The 26,526-nt window shown below is 40.3% G+C and overlaps 1 protein-coding gene across 1 annotated transcript; it reads left to right on the forward strand.

The window, feature by feature from the left end:
- Window positions 1–26,526, forward strand: def6c (DEF6 guanine nucleotide exchange factor c). The gene is made up of 12 exons (XM_063006304.1): window positions 1–96; window positions 8,302–8,442; window positions 9,341–9,523; window positions 12,557–12,784; window positions 14,390–14,536; window positions 16,270–16,378; window positions 18,087–18,442; window positions 18,519–18,626; window positions 19,590–19,756; window positions 20,765–21,005; window positions 21,127–21,214; window positions 23,995–26,526. Exons 1-12 carry the CDS (start codon window positions 1–3, stop codon window positions 24,150–24,152), a joined length of 2,022 nt encoding a protein of 673 aa, XP_062862374.1. The 3' UTR covers window positions 24,153–26,526.

Here is a 26,526-nt window from a genome sequence, read left to right on the forward strand (position 1 = left end):
ATGGATCTAAAATCCGAGCTTTTAAAGTCTATCTGGTACGCTTTTACCTCTCTGGAGGTAGAGCACAGTGGAAAAGTGTCCAAATCTCAGCTAAAGGTAAGAAAGCACCGCGGGTCTACTTTTTTTTTACCATATAAAATCCCCTTTGTGAAGTACTGTAGGATGTGCCACGTCCTGAACTGCATACTTCTGTACTATGTAGTATGTAACCGGTGTCTATGTTTATGTCCAAAACCGTACACTAACATACTAAGTAGTATGTGGAAATATTATTGCCCTGCTGAGGCATAAAGCTGTTTTTGTACTTCATACTTATGTTCAACTGTGACACCAGTGATTTCTACTATAACATTGTATCAAACAAATCAACTTGCAACTTTCCACACTCAGTATTTCCATTGAAAATGTGAACTTCTGTTGTTAGAGTATTGAAGTATTTTCTCACAACTGTCTTAAAGAGAGAGGTCTTGTTGAACCTAACAATAGCAGTTTTATATATTAAAGCCATCCTTTTAAATAAAAAATAAATAGTGACTACATTAATGACTGATAAAGTAAATGCAGTATCAAATCAATTTAAGAACTGCTTTATTTTAATTACTGGACGCAAGGCAGGAATACACCCTGAACAGGGCGTCAATCCACCAAATGGCATCACCCAGTGCCTCATTTGCATCCTGAGGGTCAACCTAGAACAGCTGATCAATCAGGGTGGGCCATTTATATGGATACACCTAAATAAAATGGGAATGGTTGGTGATATTAACTTCCTGTTTGTGGCACATTAGTATATGGGAGGGGGAAAACTTTTCAAGATGGGTGGTGACCATGGCGGCCATTTTGAAGTCGGCCATTTTGGATCCAACTTTAGCTTTTTCAATGGGAAGAGGGTCATGTGACACATCAAACTTATTGAGAATTTCACAAGAAAAACAATGGTGTGCTTGGTTTTAACGTAACTTTATTCTTTCATGAGTTATTTACAAGTTTCTGACCACTTATAAAATGTGTTCAAAGTGCTGCCCATTGTGTTGGATTGTCAATGCAACCCTCTTCTCCCACTCTTCACACACTGATAGCAACACCGCAGAAGAAATGCTAGCACAGGCTTCCAGTATCCGTAGTTTCAGGTGCTGCACATTTCGTATCTTCACAGCATAGACAATTGCCTTCAGATGACCCCAAAGATAAAAGTCTAAGGGGGTCAGATCGGGAGACCTTGGGGGCCATTCAGCTGGCCCACGACGACCAATCCACTTTCCAGGAAACTGTTCATCTAGGAATGCTCGGACCTGACACCCATAATGTGGTGGTGCACCATCTTGCTGGAAAAACTCAGGGAACGTGCCAGCTTCAGTGCATAAAGAGGGAAACACATAATCATGTAGCAATTTCAAATATCCAGTGGCCTTGAGGTTTCCATTGATGAAGAATGGCCCCACTATCTTTGTACCCCATATACCACACCATGCCATCAATTTTTGTGTTCCAACAGTCTTGGAGGGATCTATCCAATGTGGGTAAGTGTCAGACCAATAGCGGTGGTTTTGTTTGTTAACTTCACCATTCACATAAAAGTTTGCCTCATCACTGAACAAAATGTTCTGTGTAAACTGAGGGTCCTGTTCCAATTTTTGTTTTGCCCATTCTGCAAATTCAGTGCGCCGATCTGGGTCATCCTCGTTGAGATGCTGCAGCAGCTGGAGTTTGTAAGGGTGCCATTTGTGAGTAGCTAATATCCGCCGAAGGGATGTTCGACTGATGCCACTCTCCAGTGACATGCGGCGAGTGCTACGCTGTGGGCTCTTGCTGAATGAAGCTAGGACAGCTTTCATGCTGTCCATTCCAGTTTTCATGCTTCCACATTTTGGCAAATCCAACACTGAAGTTTCACGAAACTTGGCAAGCAGTTTGCTAACTGTAGCATGGGAGATGGGTGGTCTCGTAGGGTGTCTTGCATTGAAATCTGCTGCAATGACCCGGGTACTGCGTTCACCAGACATCAACACAATTTCTATCCGCTCCTCACGTGTTAACCTCTGCGACATGTCAATGGCTGTAAACAAAGAGAAGCTTGTAAATAACTCATGAAAGAATAAAGTTACGTTAAAACCAAGCACACCATTGTTTTTCTTGTGAAATTCTCAATAAGTTTGATGTGTCACATGACCCTCTTCCCATTGAAAAAACTAAAGTTGGATCCAAAATGGCCGACTTCAAAATGGCCGCCATGGTCACCACCCATCTTGAAAAGTTTTCCCCCTCCCATATACTAATGTGCCACAAACAGGAAGTTAATATCACCAACCATTCCCATTTTATTTAGGTGTATCCATATAAATGGTCCACCCTGTACTTTGTCACCTTGCTATCACCAAATGCATTTTACATCTGTGTTTTTTTTGTTGTTGTTGTTGTTGTTTTGTTTAATTGTGTTTTTCACCACCCAGAAATTGTCAGGTGATGCAACATCGAATGAATGAAAATAAGAGATTTTAAAGTTGTGTGTTACTAAACTGTTTGCCACCCCACCTAATTTACTACATTTGAGAAGGTGTAGCCCTAGGATATGTACTTCCTCATGTTTAAACAAGTTGAACTAGTTTAACTCACACATACCAAACACAACCTGCCCTGATGAAATTTCTGGTGTTAACACCATGGATGTTAAAGGTGTCAGTTAAATTTTTTAGGATTTTGCTGATTATATGTGGTAAATGTGTTAGCAAATCTGAAGGCTTCAATGCTGTCTTTCTGACTGTTTAAAACACCAATGGTCAATCTGACTGTTTAAAACACCAGGTGTTTCTACACCTGTGGAATCTGTCGTGTTGAAACACATTCTGGCATGGACACATGGTTAAATTAGGTAACATCAGGTAGAAGTCCTGACACGCTGTCTGCTAGGCAGAGATCACATTTTTCTCACTCTACAAAGGGAAGCAAATTCCACTTCTCATTTCTCAGGTTTCTACCAATGTTGGTCCTCTTGTTATTGCTTTGCACTCAAAGCTTTAAACTCTAGGCTGGCATTATTCAGTATCAACTGCATATCATATGACATTTAAAACCTGAGTCTTGTGTCACGATCATTAAACTGGGTGTTTATAGCCTCGCTAAACAGCCTTACAGAGCAAGAGATTGAATAGGTAAGTTTGTGAAATCAAAATAAGAACAGTTCATAGGCCAATTTTTACATACAAGAAAAGTAAGGCAAAGTTCCAAATTTAAGTGCACCCTGATTATGAATCATGTACAAATAAGTAATAAAAATTCAAACCAAAGTACAGTAGTAAACTCAAAATTTTACATAAGAACGTTTATGATTTTTGCATGTTTTTTTTGACTGATCATTGGAACACATACTTCTGTCTAAACCAACTTCCAGAAATTAAAAGAAAAGTCTTACTGCAGATTAATGTGGTGGGCGCTCAGGTGGCACAGCGGTCTCTTACATTAGCCCATTACTGCTGAGATCCAGGTTTAAATCTCAGCCTTGCTATTAGCTGGCCAGGCATACACAGACATAATCGTCTATGTCTTTAGAGGAGCGTAAGGGGTAGGATGTAGGATGGTCAAAGTCCTGTAATGGATTGGTGCCTTGCCCTGCAAAAACCATCCCTGTCATGAATCCGACCGGGATAAACTGGTTGATGAAATTCAAATGACTTGGAAAAAATGGTGGTAAAAAGCTCTTTAATACCATTTAACTGTGAGCTTTACATCACCTTGGGCTTGCAGACATCTGTGCAAAAAATATGCATCTACTTTTGAATTTGCTGCAGCCTCTAAGCCCACTACCAATGTGCAATACTCGTCACTTTATCACTTTACTATTTAATATGTAATCTGTATTTAATTTGTACCATTTGTACTTGAAACTGCACCTCTCTGCACTTTCAATTATTCATTTTGTACTCAATTGTTTCTTCAATAATAGCTGCACTGTAGTTATGCAATATATGTAAAATTCAGGTTACTTTCAATCTTGGTTGTTATGTTATCTATCTCCATCCGTCCATCCATCCATCCATCCATCTACCATAAAAAGCTTCTTTGAATATGAACCATCACCCATGTTCTAGCTTTTAATTTATAGCGGACCTGTTTCTGGCAGTTTCTGAATCATATCTGATCATCCTGACAAGTTAACTCAAGTTCGGGCTTTTCTCCTGACCTTGGCATGTACTTTTTAATGGGTGCAGTTACACTAGCTTTTTTATATACAGTCTTACTCAAACGTTTGGACTAGTAATGCATCAATACCATTTTTTCCCAACCGAGTATGAGTACAAGTACATGTATTTTTGTACTTGCCGATACCGATACCAATACCTATTTAGAATACCGTTTAAAAAAAAAAAAAAAAACACACGTGAGAAGTGACGAGAAGTTTAATGATACCACGTCCAAAAATGCACGTCAACAAGTAGCGAGTGATCAAAGTGTTTGTGCGCTGATGTGATGAAATCAAGGAGGAAAAATAAATTAATCTGAGTGGATTTGGCAACAGGAATAGCATGGATTGTTCTGTAGTGAGTTGGAGGTTAATAAATATTTTTGCAATGTTGGTGTTTTGTTGTTATGTTTTGTAGAGAACGATCAGGTCAGAAATACTGTAAAACGTGTGTGTGTGCCAGTGTATTCTGATAGAAACTATATTATCCCCCTGTCCCACCTGTTTACACTCCTCTCCTGTGTTTCCCCTCACACCGTATCCTGCGTTCTCATTGGCTGTTCGACACGTCACTCATTCCCAGTCGCACATCTCAGATCAGATATCTGACGTGCTAGAAAACTCGATCCGGTCGCCGAGCGCTCGGTGAGCCGGTTGGATCGAGTTGTTGGATAGTTCACACTTAGCGATGGAGAGCCGAGTTTTGATCGCCGAGCGAACGCCGAGTTGCTCCCGAGCCGGCAAATCTAGCGCCGACCAGTCACCGAGCGAAAATCAGGGCAAAAATTGTGTAGTGTGAACCAGGCATAACGCAGCAACGTGCACTAGGCACACGGTATCGGATGTTTAGTATCGGAGCCTCGTTTGCGTGTACGAGTACAAGTTAATGAGTGCGGTATCGGGCAAATACCCGATACCAGTAACGGTACTCATGCATCTCTAGTTTGGACGCACTATTTACTTGCTGAATATTCAACAACAAAGTTTTGATATATAATATATCTGTAATAATAACCAAACTAATTAATTGTTGAAAGAATTCTAGGTTGCAGCTCTGTTGTGCACTGATTCTATTCAAAAGTTTTGGAAGGGTGGAAGTCAGTGCTCTGTGTTTCCTAGTGGACCTCACATTGTGCACTCGGGTATTGTCATGTGATAAGAGGAAATGATCATCCCCTACCTGTTGTTTCTAAGCTGGAAACACACACTTCTGTTGAATTTCCATGTGCTTCCTTTAACATTTGTAACATTTCCTTCACATGTGCCATTCCTTTAGTGGAACAAACAGGCCCATCCCAAACCAATAAAATCAGCTCTAGACTATTTTTCTCTAAATTGTAATTGTCTGTTGCTTCTGAATTCTGAGATTTACCACTCCAAAACTAGAGTACAATCCTGTGTGATTTACACCATTTTAGGTTAACCTTTAGGTTAATGGAATTGTACATTCTGTCCAGTTCTATTAGCTGTTAGCTTGTGTGGTATTATACTGGCAATTGTATAGTTACTTTTATGCACCTGGTAACAGTTCTGGCTGACATTGACATAGAGTGTTGTCTGTATATTTTCGTCTTGTGGTATCTTGTAAGTAAGGCCCTACCTAATTCACAGGTGTGAAAATCGAGCCACGGACCGAGAAACAAGCCGTTATACAGTGGGGTCAAAAAGTATTTAGTCAGCCACTGATTGTGCAAGTTCTCCTACTTAGAAAGATGAGAGAGGTCTGTAATTTTCATCATAGGTACACTTCAACTATGAGAGACAAAATGAGAAAAAAAAATCCAGGAAATCACATTGTAGGATTTTTAAAGAATTTATTTGTAAATTATGGTGGAAAATAAGTATTTGGTCAATAACAAACAAGCAAGATTTCTGGCTCTCACAGACCTGTAACTTCTTCTTTAAGAAGCTCTTCTGTCCTCCACTCGTTACCTGTATTAATGGCACCTGTTTGACCTCGTTATCTGTATAAAAGACACCTGTCCACAGCCTCAAACAGTCAGACTCCAAACTCAACCATGGCCAAGACCAAAGAGCTGTCGAAGGACACCAGGAAGAAAATTGTAGACCTGCACCAGGCTGGGAAGAGTAAATCTACAATAGGCAAGCAGGTTGGTGTGAATAAATCAACTGTGGGAGCAATTGTAAGAAAATGGAAGACATACAAGACCATTGATAATCTCCCTTGGGGTCAAGATCTCATCCCGTGGGGTCAAAATGATCATGAGAACGGTGAGCAAAAATCCCAGAACTACACGGAGGGACCTGATGAATGACCTGCAGAGAGCTGGGACCAAAGTAACAAAGGCTACCATCAGTAACACACTACGCCGAGAGGGACTCAAATCCTGCAGTGCCAGGCGTGTCACCCTGCTTAAGCCAGTACATGTCCAGGCCCGTCTGAAGTTTGCCAGAGAGCATATGGATGATCCAGAAGAGGATTGGGAGAATATCATGTGGTCAGATGAAACCAAAATGGAACTTTTTGGTAAAAACTCAACTCGTCGTGTTTGGACGAAGAAGAAAAACCCAAGAACACCATACCTACTGTGAAGCATGGGGGTGGAAACATCATGCTTTGGGGCTGTTTTTCTGCAAAGGGGACAGGACGACTGATCCGTGTTAAGGGAAGAATGAATGGGGCCATGTATCGTGAGATTTTAAGCCAAAACCTCCTTCCATCAGTGAGAGCATTGAACATGGAACGTGGCTGGGTCTTCCAGCATGACAATGATCCCAAACACACCGCTCGGGCAATGAAGGAGTGGCTCCGTAAAAAGCATTTCAAGGTCCTGGAGTGGCCTAGCCAGTCTCCAGACCTCAACCGCATAGAAAATGTGTGGAGTCCGTGTTGCCCAGCGACAGCCCCAAAACATCACTGCTGTAGAGGAGATCTGCATGGAGGAATGGGCCAAAATACCAGCTACAGTGTGTGCAAACCTGGTGAAGACTTACAGGAAACGTTTGACCTCTGTCATTGCCAACAAAGGTTATGTTACAAAGTATTGAGTTGAACTTTTGTTATTGACCAAATACTTATTTTCCACCATAATTTACAAATAAATTCTTTAAAAATCCTACAATGTGATTTCCTGGATTTTTTTTTTTCTCATTTTGTCTCTCATAGTTGAAGTGTACCTATGATGAAAATTACAGACCTCTCTCATCTTTCTAAGTAGGAGAACTTGCACAATCAGTGGCTGACTAAATACTTTTTGGCCCCACTGTATGTGTAATATGCAATTTTATGTAAAATTCAAAATGTAAGTTTTGTTTTTAGCAATTTAACATTGTTCATTCATGTAGCATTCAAGTGTCTCATGTTTGCTGGTTAATTTGGGCTATGATGTGCTCTTGGGGACAGTGTAGCCTAATGGGTAGAGCTTTCGGCTATCAGTCTAAAGGTTGAGAGTTTGAATCCCAGTTCTGCCATGCTTCCACTGTTGGGCCCTTGAGCAAGGCCCTTAACCCTCTCTGCTCCAGGGGCGTCGTACAATGGCTGACCCTGCGATCTGACCACAGGTTCCCAAAAAGCTGGGATATGCGAGGAAAAAATGTTTTGTACTGTACACCTGTATATGTATAAATGACAAATCATTCTATGTTAGCAATCCTATGGCAATTCAGTTAGCAATCGGTTAGTCAGAATGTCCACGATGTCGAAGTGTAAAGCAGCTAAAAAAAAAAGTGTGTAAAGCAGCTATTTGGCTCATTGAGTTTGGAAAACTCCCAACCAATTCTGTGGACGCAGAGAGGGGGGGTAGTGTAAAAACACGGACGAGTATTTGTCTTCTTTAAGGCAGAGCCTAGCACCGTCGCTGGATGTTCTACCTTTACATACAACCGTTAAGGTAGTCTATGCTGTGAATTGTAGCTTCCATTTATTCTGTTGTTCAATTTATTGGTGTAATTTAATGACTGCAGTGAAATGTGGCACCTCTCTGTAAAAAATCTGTGAAATCTGTGATTTTTGAAAAATGTGGTCAGTAAAATCAAGCACATTTTCCTGTGAATTTAGTAGGGTCGTACTTGTTAGGTATAGAATTGTAATAAATGCAATTGAACACCAAATTAATTCTATCTGCTTTGCATTGTGTTTCATACATTCTTTTTGTGTGCCACAGGTACTCTCACACAATCTATACACAGCTCTAAACATCCCTCATGACCCTGTGGCTTTGGAGGAGCATTTCCAGGATAATGACAACGGTCCTGTGTCTGACCATGGCTATATGCCATACCTCAACAAGTACATTCTTGCAAAGGTACCTTGCCTTTAACTTTAACTGCTTCTGGTCAAAAATCTGTGTGTTATGTATAATTTAATATTTGCAGAATATAGACACAATATAGACACGATTTTTTTCTGCTAAAATAATGCTGTTTTTACAGGCGCTCAGGTGGTGCAGCGGTAAAACACGCTAGTACACCAGATCCGACATTTCAAACTCGTCGTTTCGAATCTCAGCTCTGCTATCCGGCAGGCTGGGCGCGTACATGAACAGCGGTTGGCTGTTGTTCATACAGGGTGGAAGCCGGACAGGGATTCCTTATAACTGGTGCGATTACAACATCTGCTGGATGATAATGCGTGATCAGGGTGTGGCTCTCCCTACACAAAGCTGATCCGCATATGAACTCGCGTCGTGCAGGTGAAAAGATGCAGTCAGCTACTGCACACGTGTCGGAGGGGGCGTGTGTCAGTCTCGGCTCTCTCGACCAGGGTGAAGATCAACATCAGTAGAGAGGAAGCATAATGCAATAATGCATAAACAAAAATTAAAATAAATAAAAAAATAATGCTGTTTTCAACAATAACAATGTTAATTCAGCTTTAAATCATTTATTTACCCTGCAATTGGGAGGTTTCTATAATATTTCATTTCACATATCTGAGCAAATCCCTGCATATTAATGATATAATGACTATCTTGTACATAACGTCCTGTAATACAGTAGAGCTCGATCTTAGATGAAGTGTTTGCATTGTTGTGGCATTCTTGTTTAGCCAACCAGTTGCAAAAGTTCCTGCTAATCCCAGATTATCTGCTTACAGTATAAGCGGTTAGCAAAAAAAACTAAATCTTAATTCATTCTGAGTGCAGTGTGTGAAAGAAAATAATTTTACTAATTTTACTGTATCTGTTCTTCATCAATTCTCAGGCAACTGAAGGTACGTTCAACAAGGAGACTTTTGATGAGCTGTGCTGGATGTTGACAGCTAAGAAGAACTTCAAGCCTAGTATTCAGCAGGGCGTGTGTTCGCAAAAAGACTGCTTCAAACTCTTCTGTCTGTTTAATCTGCTGTCTGAGGATCATTATCCTCTCCACATCATCCAGCCTGAGGTGTGAGATCTTTATGTTGAGTAAGATAAAGCACCACTAATAATGATACAATTGTGACTGTAATCGCTTGATTTAAGTATCTGACGCCTAGTGCATCATACACAACATTAAAAAGTCCAAATCCACGACTAAGATCCAAGGGTCTCGAGTTTATGTTTTGGCTGTGCCACCTATTTTATTGGGTGCCCTAACAGACACAGTTGGCTGTGTCAAAGGATCACCTCCTTGCTGCTGTAACAGTGACTTTTCCTGTATGGTCAAAACACCGGCATGAGCGGCAGAGTAATTTATAGAGAGCGCTGTGGTTTTCTGTTCATGCTAAGGCCCTCTGCAAGAATCAGCCACAGGTCAGGGTAAAAAAAAGCAGACACAACTTTACAAGTATCGGACTACACGTGTGATAGTCAGAGGCTCTCTTTGGCCAGCGTGGATATAGATGTCCCCAAACCATGTAATAAATTGCAATTTGTTAATTAATTTATTCATTGTCTGTTTTACCACCGCTTTATCCTATTCAGGGTCACGGTGGGTCCAATTCACAGGGCAACAGGCAGGAAACACCCTGGACAGGTCATCAGTCCATCACAGGGCAAACACACACACACTCATACCCAGGGGGACTTTAGCATCTGCAGTTTACCTGACTGCATGCCTTTGGACTGTGGGAGGAAACCGGAGCACCCGGAGGAAACACACATAGACACAGGGAGAACATAAAAACTCCACACCGAAAGGACCCGGACAGCTCCACTTAGGAATTGAACCCAGAACTTTCTTTCTGTGAGGCAACAGTTCTACCCACTGTTAGGCTAGTATATCAAATCTATTGCTATATTGATATTGTCTGATATTGCTATTTTTAAAGGTACTTTACAAGACACTCGGTTGAATATATCATTTGAATGAAAACAAATTATTGTTGCTTTTGGTCATTTAAATGTTAATGTGGCTTAAACCTTTAGATGTCATGTAGACAGCATTCACTGGATGACAGTAACTGAGTTAGGGGAAACGGGGGCTCAAGGTGTGTCCTATATGATTCAACTAGAGTGCATGTTTGTAGAAGGAAGTTAAAGTGGAGTAAAAACAGAACTACAGTCATATGGCTTCCTGATGATTAAGGCATACTTTATAAAGTATGCTAAATGTTCAAAAGTTAACAGAGCTTCTGTTTACATAGATTCTCTGTTTCAGCTAGACCCATTGTTAACAGGTGCATAACATAACAATACAGCCATTACATCTCCACTGACACACATGCAACAAAATAGGTTGTACTGAAAGGTTTGTAGACTTTGAATATGGGACTGCCATAGGATGCCAACTTTTAAACAAGTCAGTTAGGAGCTAGAAGCAATAACAACTCGATTTTTGAGCAGTAGTACATGCCAGCTCACAGAACATGAGCTGGCATGTACAAGTTCAGAGTGACAGTCTTTCATTTGTGGCTGGATCACCGTTAGTGTGGCTAGATTAATTCCAGTGAAAATGTATAAAATGCAATTAAAACAAGAGTGTAGTTTGTTAACTCTCCAGAACCTTTAGTTAACTGACATAAATGGAAAAAAGAAACAAATTTGATGCCTGCAACACAAAAAAGTTTGGACAAAGGCATACAAATAAAAGGTTTTGCCCATTCTTGCTTAAGACTTCATCTACTCAACAGTCAGTGATTGCTGTTGTCTGTTTCTGCACTTTATAATGCACCATACATTTTCAACATTAGACAGATCTGGACTTTAGGCAGGACAGTCAAGCACATGCACTCTTTGTTTATGAAGTCACCCTGTTGTTGAACATGCAGAATTAGGCCTGGCACTGTGCTGCTAAAGTAACTGTGGACTTTCTGGGAAAGACGTCGCCTCGATGGCAGCATGTCACCCATGCCATGGGCACTCATGCACCCCCATACCATATCATAGATGTTGGCTTTTATGCCTTATGCTAATAACAGTCCTTTTTATCTTTGGAAAAGCACATGTTTCCACTGTCTTTCTGTCCATCTGAGATAAACTTAGGTGTGGAAAATTCAGCACCATTTCTCCATAGAATTAATGTATGTAATAAGTGACAGTTTTCCAAAGTGCTCCGAAGGTGATGTGGCTATATTTATCACAGTATTATGACGGTTTCTCCTGCTATGCCGTCTAAGGACTTAAAGGTCATGCACAGTTAACAGTGGTTTTAATCCTTGCCCTGCACAAAATTATAGAATCTTCTCACAATATTATGTACAGTATATGGTCAAATATTGAAATCATTGTCTGTCTTGCTTTAGAAATTTTTTAACTGATTGACAATTCTCTTATGAAGTATGTCACAAAGTTGTTAGCTGGAACCCATCTTGTTTTTGTCTGAGTCTTTGGTGGATCCTCTTTTTATGACCAATCATAATTTCCTCACCTTTTATCAATTCACTTGCTTAATGTGGAATGTTCTAAAATTGTGTAACTTAAATACTTTATAAATGTTTTGCGTGTTGTAGGCATCAAACCCATATCTTATTTTTTTTACAAAATACAAGTTTGTCAGATAACATTAAAAGTCATTACTTTGTACTTTTATCACTTAAGTAAAGGTTGAAGAGAATTAACAAAGCACAGATTTATTTATTGCATTTTACAAAAGGTCTTATACATAAATGGGTTTTACAAATAACTGTGTGCTTGTACCTTTGTGGGAACTATTTTTGGAAGACCATGCCCGTTTCAGCATGATATCATTGCTGTATAATGTGGAAAGAATTGATTGACCTTAGGATTAGACTTAAGTGCCCCAACATAATTGCTAATGTTGTGGCCAAATTACCACAGTCAATTACCACAGTTTTTCTAGAAGAGTGGTGGCTAATATTACATAGCATGACTTTCAGAGTTTTCTCAAGCTGATATTAGGATAATATTTGGCCATTCACATACATTTGTAGTGTGTAAACATAGAAATAGTAACTTTAAAAGCATAAAACCCACCAGCATGTATTATTTATTACCCCACTACAGTTTTTTTCTACTTAAATGATGTCTCTGTCCTAAGTTGGAGTATCTGCTAAAGAAGATCTCTACTGCAGTGAACCAGGAGTGGGACGGAAAGCTACTAGAGGATCTGCTATCCCAGGATCCCTCTCTGCAGGACGGCTTGTCTGTGTGGGCGTTTTTAGAGCACTTAAGTGCAGGCCGACTCATGCAGGTGGTTAGTAAGGAGGCATTCAGCATGGCACTGGATGATGTCTTCATGGAGATGTACCACAATGTACTAAAGAAGGTGAGTATTCAGCAACAAAGCATGCACATTATTGGTGTTTTAAATACTTAAGAATAATCGAAAACTAGCATTTTTCTTTTTTTCTGTTTTGCCAAAAGTATGTGGACACCCCTCCAGTACAATGCTTTATGTGAACAAGTCTTTAACCTTCAGTAGTTGAAAAATAATGCAATGAATATGACAGTTTTGTAAAATGAAAATGCGGCCAATAATCTTAAAGCTTTTTTCAACAAAAGTGATTAATATAACATTATTGGAGCATGAGGTGAAACATCCTAATATTTTTGTTTTATTCATGGCTCCATACTAGTGATGTAACGATACACTCTACCCATGATGCGATGCGGTTTACGATACAATTTTTTCCAGATTAAAATAAAATACTGTATTTGTGATTATCATTTATTTATCTAAATAATGAATGCCCTTTTATTTCTGAGGTAGGTACAAACTATGCAAAACAATCTTGAATTAAGCCCAATTTGGCTGAAAAACCCTGAATCCGGCATCAGGCGTATAGCGCCAGTGACGTCAACCAGGCGAGGTGTATAGCGCCAGTGGCCTCTGCTGTTTAAAGTGAATATCGATTCATTTTACATGATAAAAGATTTGAATCATGAAAATTTTGAATCGGTTATTAACTGTATTGTGGCGCATCGTTACATCCCTACTCCATACTGATGAATTATAGATTTCTAGTTTTAAAAGGATTAATAGAATTCAAGTTTCTGCTTTAATGGCAAAAAGTCTTTCTGTGCTTTTTTCTAGAAGGTGATGCATTTAATTCATTGGTGCAGAATTTGACATAACACCTGTGTTTTGGTAAATCCGTGCTGTGTGGAACCCATGCATGCAAATTGAGGGGTGTCATTCTGCATGGTCAATTTTGGCACAACACCAGGGTTCTCTATGTGGTGCTGATTTGGTATTTGGGCCTTAGCTCCGCTCTCAATTTAAACATCAACTGTTAATCAAATAAGTCATGAAAATAATGTTTGTACATTTGTCAGGCAATTATATATTTATCAGTTGAAGTCCAGTCCATTTTAAGGACCATTGACCATTTTGAGGAAAATGGAAAATTATTGTATTATTAGAGTGCATACACCGACCAGACATAACATTATGACCACTGGGAAGAAGGCAAGCTGGCGGAGGCAGTGTGATGCTTTGGTCAATGTTCTGCTGGAAAACCTTGGGTCCTGCCATCCATGTGGATCTTACTTTGACACGTACCACCTAATGGTTTGAGGAGCACAACAACAAGTCTGAGGTGTTGACTTGGCCTCCAAATTCCCCAGATACAATCTCAATACAATCGAGCATGTGTAGGATGTGCTGGACTAACAAGTCCGATCCATGGAGGCCCCACCTCACAACTTACAGGAGTTAAAGGATCTGCTGCTAACATCTTGGTGCCAGATACCACAACACACCTTCAGGGGTCTAGTGGAGTCCATGCCTCAACAGATCAGGGCTGTTTTGGCAGCAAGGGGGACCATCACAATATTAGTAAGGTGGTCATAATGTTCTCCCTGATTTGTGTATAAACACACTTGACATTATTGTGTGTTTTGTACATTCTTTATACTTTCTCACCTGCAGGGTTACATGCAAAAAAGGGGTCATGTGCGTAGGAGCTGGCAGGAGCGCTGGTTCATGCTGAAGCCAGGTATTCTGGTCTACTACACTAGTGAAGATCAGAAGGAGAAGAAAGGAGAGGTGCTGCTGGATGGAAGCTGTGCGGTTGAGGTGAGCTCTGCTGTAGCACGTTTGTATAATTCTGTATTAGATGATAATATGATGGAAAAGGGTTCATTTTTTATGTTACTGCATATTGTATGAAAACATACAGTTGTTCCAAGATTTTCTATAATGTCTAAAGCTTTTCTTCAAATATAATAAAAGTTCTACAGTATTTACATTCCAGCTGCTGTCATGCTTAAAAAACATGCTAAGTTTTTGTGGTGCTTTAGGCTACATGATGTAAAAAATGGCATGGAACAATAACATCCAAATACCAAAAAAGACATCTCAATCAGTCTTTTAATTATGTTGAATGTCAGTTGAACGTTTAAACTTTTAGGATGATTGTGTGCATGTGTTTGGGTTGGCTTAGAAGGGAGCTAGTGTAGCTAATTAAATACAGCCAGGCTTAACCTCAATGGTCTTGAACCTTAACATCAAAGGCTTTATTCAAGAATGCTATGAAATGATTAGAGGACATTCCATAGGAGGCGGGGACAGGTTTTGTTAGGCTGTAGTCTATCAAGTAGGATGTTATCTGAAAGGCAAAAAACTGATTGCACAGAACTGAATGCTGTACACTGTACATGCTTCTGATTTTACCTAAAGTGAGAGTTGATGATCTTCAGTACAAAAGAGGAAGGAGGAAAGCACTGCTTACCATAAGAAACATCAGTGCCTGTTTGACATTTGCAAAAAAGCATCAGGTTGACTGTTCGAGAGAGGAATGCAGTATTTTATATTTAGAACACAATTTCCTCAGGTGAACTCTGTGGTTCCGTGCTCTGTCAGGACCTGGGTGACCTGCAGATTTTGAGGAAATTATAAAGTCTAAAGAGAACATAAATCTGTGTTGTTTAATTGGGTTAAACAGGACTGTTGATGGCTAAATTACAAAAAATAAACAGTGCCGTTTTCAAGCGGCCTAGTCAGGATTTTAAGATAAGATTCCTTTATAGATTTCCATGGGGGAAATTCAAGAAACCCAATAAAGAAACCCAATTAAACCCAGTGGAGATGTTGTGGCAAAACCTAAAATGAGCAGTTGACTCTCAGAGACTTTATTAGTGTTTCTTATTTACCAGATATTCTAATTTCTCCACAGGAGTGTAAAAGACTAGTAATAAATTATAAAAGTATTTGTCTACTGTTATTGTTTTTGTTTAGATAGATTAAAAAGCTCCATATTTAGCTTCCCATCCTGTATGAACATCAGCCAATCATTGTTCATGTAGCCACCCACGAGTTCGAAATGTCAGCTCTGGTACGCCAGCGAGTTTTTACCGCTGCGCCACCTGAGCGGCCAATTTTGGATAAGTTTGTTCTCAACTCTGCATGAATTTGTAACAACAAGCCCACATGCATTAATTCGCTCCAGGTGGAAGTGTTTCTATTTGTCATGGCCTCCTCTGTTGAAATCTTCCTCTCTCTTGAAATCATGATGCCAGACTCTATTTCAAAGCATTACAAGACATAGCTGATGTGTTATGGACTGATTACTTAAATCTATCAGGGGTGCATTTGTACCTGTATGTGGATTTTCTTTACATACTGTAGATACCATCCTGAAAACAGTTTGCGTAAAATAATCATATAAATACTATATTTAAATAAATAAATAATCATATAAAAAGTACCTGATAACTTGAGTAGCTATTTTATTTTGATTAGAGCATATAAAAATGGCTCATGACCTAGCGGTTGTAGCATTTTTGATAATTATTTTGTTTATCTGCCAGCCCCTGCCAGATAAGGAAGGCAAGCGATGTTTGTTCTGTGTGAAGACTCCAGGCAGGACATATGAGATAAGTGCTACTGATCAGAAGCAGAAAGTCGAGTGGATTCAAGGTGAGAGGTTTACCATTCTATTTACAAACCCCATTACCAGAAAAGTTGAGACACTTTCTAAAAATGTAATGAAAACTAAATAATATAAGATATAATTTACTTGGCCTTTTATTTTTTGATAACGGTACAAAGAAAACATTTTCACTGTTTTCACAGACAAATCTATTTGGAACACATTCAATAAAAGCTGGGACAGAGGCAAAATAAGACTATGGTTATACAGGTATCATAACCTGTTCTGAAAGCAGTTTAACTGGTAACCAGTAAGAGGTCATCAAGATGTATAAAAGGAGCATCTACCAAATGCTTAGTCTTTGCAAGCAAGGGTGGGGTGTGCATCACCACTTTGTGCCAAACTTAGTATGAGCATTCATTTACATTTTACATTTCGGCATTTAGTAAATGCTTTTATCCAAAGCGACTTACAGTACAGTGAAAGCCTTGGTCAAGGGCCCAACAGTGGCAACCTGGTAGTGGTGGGCTGGAACCAGTGACCTTTTGATTACTAGTCCAGTACCTTAACCGCTAGGCTACAGCACATTCTGTTCAAAGACAGTGTTTCTCAGTGCAAGATTGCAAAGAATTTAGGTCTTTCCTCATCTTTGGTTAAGGTACTGGACGGTTAAGGTACTAGACATCCTCCTCGTCATGAATACCCAAGAAGTGAAAACATGTGACCCTTTCTACGCAGTGCCCATTGATGGTTATGGGTTGAATGACCCTCCTTGCTTTCCTAAAATCAGTGACCAGCTCCTTTATCTTTGCCGTGTTCAGAAGCAGATTGTTGTCCTTACACCACAACGACAACCCGCTTCACTTCATTCCAGTAGGCGGTCTCATCGTCTCCTGAGATAAGCCCCACTATGGTGGTGTCGTCGGCGAATTTAATGATGATGTTGCTGGTGTGAGCAGTGGTGCAGTCGTAGGTATACAGGGTGTAGACCAGGGGACTCAGCACACAGCCCTGAGGCGAGCCTGTGCTGAGGCTAATGGATGTAGAGGTGTGCGTCCCGTCAGGAAGTCCTTGATCCATAGGCAAGTGTGATAAGGCAAACCCAGTTCCAGCAGTTTGCACGTCAGTCTGTGGGGGATGATGGTGTTAAAGGGCGAGCTATAATCCACAAAGAGGAGCCGGGTGTAGGTTCCCTGCCGTTCCAGATGGTTTAGAATTCATAACATCATGAAAAAAATTTACATATAGTGCAATGTACTTGACTGGCCTTTCTGCCATGTAGACCTGTCTCATATTGAAAATGTATGGCGCATCATGAAGATGAGAATCAGACAACGGCAACCGTGGACTGTTGAGCAGCTCAAGACTTGTATACAACAACAAAAATAAAATAAAATTCCACTTGCAAAACTGCAACAGTTAGTATTGTCAATTTCTGAACAATTAAGAAGTAAAATAAAAAGGTCATGTGACCTAGTGGTAAACATGCTTCTGTCCCAGGTTTTTTTTGGGTGTATTGCAAGCATCAATTTCTAAATTTGTTATTATTTAATGAATAGAATTGACATTAAAAACACTGAAAATATTTTTTTCTTTTAATTAAAAGTTAATTAAACATTTAATTTTTTGTTTTATTGCATTTTTAGAAAGTGTCCCAACTTTTCTGGAAATGGGATTTGTATTTATTGTATTAAAATTATTTATAGTCTGACCAATTTTTGGATTGACCTGTTTTATGTTCCGGCTTCTCTTCAGCTGTTCAGACAGCCCTTCGTCTGAAGGCAGAGGGAAAGATCTCCCAGCACAAGGAGCTGAAGCTGCGCAGACGAGAGCAACGAGAACATAGTCTACAGAGTCAGAGCACCCAGAACAATCAGAGCATCCGGAACAACCCGAGCAGACAAAACAGTCAGAATGGTCAGATAAACCAAGCCCTGACCAACCAAAGTGCTCTGACAAACCAGAGCCAAGCTGACCAGACTGGCCAAAGAAACCTGAGCCGGAGCAGCCAGAGTGATCCTGTAGCTGAGGTTGAGCAGCCCAAGCCTACGGTACAGCAGGGGGAGCCAGAGAGCAACGAACCCGACGTAGAGATCATCAACATCATCCAGGTAAGTCAGAGAGTGAAGGAACATGAGAGACATAAGCACTGGTTTGTACTTATTTTACAACGTGTGTGTATTTTAGCAACACCTAGAACTGGAGGCGCAGCGTAAAAAGGAGGAGGTTTTGGAGAAGGAAAAGCAAAAGGAAAAAGAGCAAGAGATGGAGAAACAGCTGAAAGAAGCAAACATGGTAATATAAACATTTGTCCTGTGACTGTGTTAGTATGATTGTTTGCAAGTATAAGCAGTGTTTCTAGAGGTTTCATCAGGGAAAACTGAGTAAAAAATTGATGGTCAGCGCTCAGGTTGCGCAACGGTAAAACACGCTAGCACACCAGAGCTGGCATCTCAAACTCGTCAATTTGAATCTTGGCTCTGCCACCTGGCATGCTCGGTGCCTACACAAACAACGATTGGCTTGTTGTTCCAGGGAAGGAGATTCCTCATAACTGATGCAATTACGACCTCTGCTGGCTGACAGAGACGGGGGATAATGGGATCAGGGTGTGTCTCTACGTACACAAGGCTGATTCACATATTAACTTGCCTTGTGCAGGTGAAAAGATGCAGTCGGCTACTGCACACGTCGGAGGAGGCGTGTGTTAGTCACGGCTCTCCTCAGAGTGGAGGTCAGCATCAGTAGAGAAGGGGCATAATGCAATCGGGTGGTTGGATACAACTAGATTGGGAGGAAAATTGGGGGAGATGCAAAAAAATTTATTGTTTTTTTGTAAAAAAATATACTATAAATACTGTAATGCATCTTACTCTCTCTATGATGTAACATAAAGCCTCCACAAGGGGGCGTTTGCACACAAGTTATATAATTTTTTTCTCTGCAACCCACTTTTTGGCTCGCAACCCTAGGGTTCAAAAGACCTTACTGTAAGCAGTATATTGATATTGACCATGCACATACTGATTTGCATGTTATGTTATTATTTATTTATTGAAATGTATTTGATACTTTCTTTAATATCCCAATTTAAATATGCTTTGTGTGGCATTTACTGTATCTTTGAGCCTACAAATCCTAATACCACCAAGACCAGTTAGAATTGGCTAGAATGGCTAGAATCTTGTTTAACAGTGGAACCATGAAGGCATTAACCTGCATATAATAAGTCTTTTATCAAATTCTGTGTATTCAAAGGCCAAAGAGAAGATGGTGATTGAGCTGGCTAAGATGGAAATGGAGGTAGAGCAGCAGAAAAGGAAGATAGAAGAACTGGAGCTTACCCAGCAGAAAATGGAGGAGGCGCTCAACACAGAGATTCAGGCTCGCTTAGAGGAGGAGAAAGCCAGGCATGAGCTTGAGAGGTCAGCCACAATCCAAAAAGGTTTTTTCTCGTAAACACCTTTCAAATACTATTTGGATTTTTTTTTTCTAATGTCGGACGAATAAGTCACTAACAATAGACATATACTGTATATTAATCCCAAAGGTGTCTGTTGGGGTTGAAGTCAAGCTCTGTGCAAGGCCACTGGAGGTCCTTAGCACTGTGAGCTGTGACATCTTTACTTCACTGTAATTCAGAAATACATACGGACCTTCCCTAAACTGCTGCTCCAATGTTGGAAGATATCATTTATTTTGTATTTTTATTTTATTTTCATTTTCATGTTCTGCTGTTGCTTTATCCTGGTCAGTGTCATGGTGGGTCCGGCTTCCTCTGAATCACTGGGTGAAATGCAGCAAGCCTGGACAGGATGGCAATCCATTATGGGGCCTCAACCATCTTCCCCTCTCACAAAACATAGCAAATTATGTCTATATAGACGACTGACTGGCTGATAGCATCCATGGATTTTAACCATTAATTTTAGCGGTAGTGGACCAGCATGATTTATTGCTGAGATTTTATACATTAGCAATGGATGTAGCTAAAACACCTGAACTCAATTATTAGGTGGAGTGTTCACGTTTTTGGTCTTATAGTGTACTTGCATCTACATCTAAAGTTAAATTGCTGTAAAGCTGCTTTTTGAAGATTCCTAAATGTTAATATGACCTCTGTTTGATCCGAGAAGGCTTCTCACAAGGCTTTCATGTATGTTTATTGGAATTTGTGCCCATTCAGTCGAAAGAGCATTTGTATGGGCTGGGGGTTTTGTTAAACCAAACTTTTCTTCATGTCTTTATAGACCTGGCACAAGAATGCTGGAACAGGAAAGTGCCATGCCTAAAGCATATAATTTCCTTTATGTAATTGATTTATATGTAATTAAACATGTTAACATGAATTCAGTAATTAGAAGGGGTGTCATAATAGTGTTCATATTGCGTACATTTAAAATGGTGTATTTCATGTATTTGTGCTCTGGCAGGCTGCTGGAAGAGGAGCGCAGGAAGCTGAAGGAATTGATGCTCATTCAAAGAAACCTGGAGGCTCCTGTTCAAACAGAAAACTCTCAGGATGAGACACAAGAAGATGAAGAGGACAGCATTTCTCCTAACATTCCATCATTAATGACTCCTGTGCTTCCTCAATCCTCCAGCCCTGAGCCAATTACATGTTCAGCCCAGGCTCCTGCACAGACAGAGGAGAGCCATCATTACAGTATAGAGGTATAAAACAGGGATGGCAATTGTAGGAGGAAAAAAGAGAGATGATGACTGCTAGTTGTTTTATTATCTGGCTACAACACAGCTTTACTTGCCTCTTAATTTGTCTCTCTCTGTTTTGCAGAAAGGGTTTGAAATTCATTCTAAAGCTCCACATATGAGACAGTGGAATGTGCAGCTGAACCGGCTTATGAAGCCCATTACACCAGCAGGTAACACATACTCACACATATAGCCTGATACACACTACAAAAACTTTTGTAACACTCACACCATACAACTCAATCTCTTGACATCAGTCTTCTTGTGACCACAGTAAAGTGCACAATACATCACTTTTACCATATTTCTAACAAGGGTTTCAAACCAGCCAGGTGCCCACACACATTTGCCAGTACAGAAGTGAAATGACATACGGATACAGTGTACAAAAGGGACACAGCAGACTGCTGTGATCTTTTAACATCAGCAGACCTCTTTTGTGCACCTATTATCAGTCTGGGGTGGCCGGTGCTCTTTTCTTTGGAGTGGAGTGCTGGGGTTAGGGTGCTCAAACAACAGACACAAACAGAACAAATAAACTTATGAAGAGGGCTGGCTCCATAATTTGGTCTAAACAGGATTCGAATAAGCAAGTAGCAGAGTTAAGAATGCTCAATAATCACAAATCGTTCACACCCACTTCATGCCCTGGAGGTGGTTCAAAAGAGCACCTTCAGTTATAGACTGATTACACATAGAAGCAGGACTGAACGCCACAGGAAGTCTTTCCGAACAGCTGCAATCAGACTATTCAATAATTTATGATTATTTATAAAAATACCTACAATTATACCTACCTACCTATCTAAATGGGGAAGTATTCACTGACGCGGTACAATTGCGGCCTCTGCTGTCGGCTCCAGGTACTTTTCTTGCACTTTCAATGGAGGCTCTGTAGAACTATGCAGGACTCTTAGAATGCAATGCAGCTCCCTCTGAGACACCATTGCAGCAGGTGAAAAGATGTGGCAAATGGCTACATGCGTAGCAGAGAGGGTGTATAATAGACTCAGCCTTTCTTGGCCAGCGTGGGTGGCGGTGCAAGCGGCATGATTCCAATTTGAGGGAATTGGAGATTATTATAATGGTGACAAATAGGGGAAAAATAACACAGCATCTAATGTCAAAATCTATACAAATGCAATTCTATACAAATTGTGTTATGTATGAAACGGTGTGAATTAATAACAAAAGGTCAAACGTTAAACTAGCAGTAATAACCGTGAGGGACTATGCACTTAAGATTTTAACTCACCTTTCACACCTGTGTTAATGTGACGTGACAATAAAGTGATTTGATTTGATTTGAAGTGGCAGCTGTTTTTGCATGTGATTTCTTTCTGCCCTTTCAAATCAGTTGTAAATAATCCACAGCCAGGTTGCCAGGTCCCCAATTTTCATTAATTACACATTCACACACCATGCAATGGATGGCCGTTTTGTCCGGGGTGTTCCTACCTTGCACCTGGTGTTTCCTGGTAGAACTGGACCCGCCGCGACATGGTTCAGGATAAAGCAGTTGATGAAAATATAAAAAAATGAAAATGTAGTTATGCAGTTGAACTATAAAAGCTTACTATGCAGATATTTCCACAGTAATATATAAAAAAATGTTGATCACAGCATAAGCTGAGTAAGGTGAGGTTCTATAAAGTACAAGATACATTTTAGTTTTTTTTATAATATTTGATCATAGAATAAAACACACACACACACACACTCATAAAATGTAATTTTTACATGTTGACATGTGACTATAATACACCAATCAGCCATAAGATTAAAACCACCTTCTTGTTTCTACACTCACTGTCCATTTTATCAGCTCCACTTATCATGTAGAAGCACTTTTACAATTAGAACTACAATTACTGACTGTAGTCCATCTGTTTCTCTGCATGCTTTGTTAGACCCCTTTCATGCTGTTCTTCAATGGTCAGGACTCTCCCAGGATCACCACAGAGCAGGTATTATTTAGATGGTGGATCATTCTCAGCACTGCAGTGACACTGACATGGTGGTGGTGTGTTAGTGTGTGTTGTGCTGGTATGAGTGGATCAGACACAGCAGCGGCGATGGAGTTTTTAAATACCCTGTCCACTCTATTAGACACTCCTACCTTGTTGGTCCACCTTGTAGATGTAAAGTCAGAGACGATTGCTCATCTAGTTTGAGTTGGGTCATCTTCTAGACTTTCATCAGTGGTCACAGGACGCTGCCCACAGGGCGCTGTTGGCTGGATATATTTTTGGTTGATGGACTATTCTCGGTCCAGCATTGCTGTGTCTTATCCACTCATACCAGCATAATACACACTAACACACCACCACCATGTCAGTGTCACTGCAGTGCTTAGAATGATCCACCACCTAAATAATACCTGCTCTGTGGTGGTCCTGACCATTAAGGAACAAGGCGAAATCACGCTAAAAAAGTATGCAGAGAAACAGATGGACTACAGTCAGTAATTGTAGAACTATAAAGTGCTACTATATGGTAAGTGGAGTTAATCAAATGGACAGTGAGTTTAGAAACAAGGAGGTGGTTTTAATGTTATGGTTGATCGGTGTATAAGCAAACTGATGTGTCATCAGGAAGAAAATACACTTGATATATTTAATGCTGTGGTGTTGTTCACCTCTGCCGTGTCTGTTATTTTCTTAAAACAAAACACACTACCAATATCTGGATGCTGCTGTTTGTAACAAAACAATCTCAGTTCAGCTACCACTCTTTTCCCACTATGAGTTTGTTGTGTGGTGTGTTTGTTCTATGATATGCTGACAAAGCCTTTCTAGTGCCAACAGTGTGCGACATAAACCATGGTCTACAGTTGCTTGCTCAACAGCATCCACTGATGCTATCCAGGATATCTACAACTCCACAAACCGTAACAAATGATTTACTTGCTAATGTTGCTAACCTGCTCTTTTCTGTTTTCCATGCTTAGACAAGATAGAGCGTCTGCAAGTGAGGTCCAACTATCCCAGACACGACCAGGCACTGACCAGCGCAGAGTTTATAATCAAATACCAGTCAAGCAATGCTCAGGAAACGGAATCCTCAAACAGCCAAGTACAAAACAAAGAAGATGGAGTGAGTTCATGAGAATCAGTCACTTCACCTGAGCCTGAGAAATCAGCTGTGAAAACCAGGAGACAAACTGAACACAGCCCACAAACATAAAGAGCCACAGACAGTGTCATTAAGTCTTTCAGTGACATTTGTTCTTTCTTCTGGTAATCTTCTACATGTGACTGGATTATAATGAACAACAGTGTTCATTTACTTTAACCACTGACTGATTTATCTTTTAGAGAATTATTGAATACATCCTGTGCTTTTATTTTGATTTTATAATCCCACTGATCTGTTTCTATTTAAATGTTGTAATGATAATACTAGAAGAACCTTTAGTTAACCCCAAAGTACCACAGTGGGGGTTAAACCAAAGGGGTCATTTTCTATTAGGATGTAAGCTTATATGCTGACAATCTTGCATGACCTAAGCAGTAATCTTATTTACATTCATGACATTTAGCAGATGCTTTTATCTAAAACCACTTACATTTGTGACCGAATACAATGCAAGCATTTAAGGGTGACTATCTGATTGGTAGTCCAGTACCTTAACTGCTACCTCTTGCCCAAATTAACCACTACTCTGCTACATTTACATTAATGGCACTTAGACAATCATTGTATGTTCTGGTTTGCTTTTTATATGACACAAGGGCTAATTCTTTATCACTGTAGTTCATCCTGTGATGTCAATAAATTGTCCCACATGTACATTGGTAAGGGTGAAGAAAATCACTCACTCACTTTCTTAACTGCTTATCCAATTAGGGCCAGGTGCTGGAGCCTATCCACACAGTGGCGCAAGGCACACAGTACCACCCTGAACGGGGCGCCAGTCCATCGCAGGGCAGACACACACACATACACACACCCATTCACCTATAGGGCAATTCAGTGTCTCCAATTAACCTGACTGCATGTTTTTGAACTGTGGGAGGAAACCGGAGCTCCCGGAGGAAACCCACGCAGAAACGGGGAGAACATGCAAACTCCGCACAGAAAGGACCCGGACCACCCCGCCTGAGGATCAAACCCAGGACCTTCTTGCTACGAGGCAACAGTGCTACCCACCGAGCCACCATGCTGCCGGTGAAGAAAATAACTTTGCATTATTAACAAATGCATCTCCAATTAAGGTTGTCAGATTTCAGTGAAGAAATGTTAAGGGAGTTTGGATACGTCTGGCAACTTCTGCTGCTTATCTGACTGAAAGCTTTCTGCTAGAAGACATTTTCTTTATGCACCAAATGTAAGTTTGAACCACTGGGTGGCACTGTAGACCATCATAGGATAAACTTGTAAATCGGGGTGCCTACACGTTGGTGCCCTGAGATCTACTATTTCAGTCGACAGGTCATCGTGATCTAATTTTTAAGGTGCTTTTTTAAATGTGCTTAATGGTGTCAGCCAGGTTTATGTAGTTTGGACAGTAGCTGCTGATGCCAATTCTCAAGCAGGCTTCCAAGTGTTCATCAGTAAGGGTGGACCGACATTAAGACTTAGTTATTTTCATCTGGGAAAAGGCTGATACACACAAGTAGGTTGATCCAAATAATGCTGTCAAATACGTGGCACATATTCTTATGTTTGGATATTTTTCGACAGCCAGCAAGTTCCAAAATTTTTACAGACAGTGACCAGAGGCAGGGATTGAACCCAGTTCTTCAGGACACATAGTTCTCTTTATGGCTAAAAAGACAGGTTTTGTATAGTTTGATGTTTTTGGTGTAGAGAGGCTTCAGTCACTTGCAAAGAGAACCTTTCAGATGAATTGAAAGACTGATTATGGTCCAGGTCTTCTTGTCTGACCCCATTACATTTACATTTTCGGCATTTAGCAGACGCTTTTATCCAAAGCGACTTACAGTACTGTGACAGTGTACAGTCTAAGCAATTGAGGGTTAAGGGCCATGCTCAAGGGCCCAACAGTGGCAACCTGTCAGTGGTGGGGCTTGAACCAGCGACCTTTTGATTACTAGTCCAGCACCTTAACCACTAGGCTACAACTGCCCCATGAATGTTTTTTTTTTTCTGAATAGGCACGATTCAGTATTTTGTGCAAGGCTTTTGTCAGAAGAGTGGAGGCTATTAGAGCCACAAAGGGGTGAGGTGGGGAACTCGATATGCTATAATATATAATATATATACTTTGGCTGTATGTAGTGCCTTAAGTGTTTGCAGTTTGTTATTCAGTGAAGGACCAGTGGCGGCAGTTGATCTGAAATTAGTTGTAACATGCCTGAAAGCCTCTCACGGTGTAACGTTCTTGCTAATGCATTGCTAGCTCACACTTTGCTACGTTTTAAAATATTTTCCACTTGGACTAAGTCTTGAGTCCCAGCCCTCTCACCTGCCACTGGTTTTCCTAATAGCTGATCAAATAAAATAAGTCCAGCTACTA

This window comes from Trichomycterus rosablanca, chromosome 1 (genome assembly GCF_030014385.1).
Source record: "Trichomycterus rosablanca isolate fTriRos1 chromosome 1, fTriRos1.hap1, whole genome shotgun sequence".
In the NCBI taxonomy this organism is placed as follows: domain Eukaryota; kingdom Metazoa; phylum Chordata; class Actinopteri; order Siluriformes; family Trichomycteridae; genus Trichomycterus; species Trichomycterus rosablanca.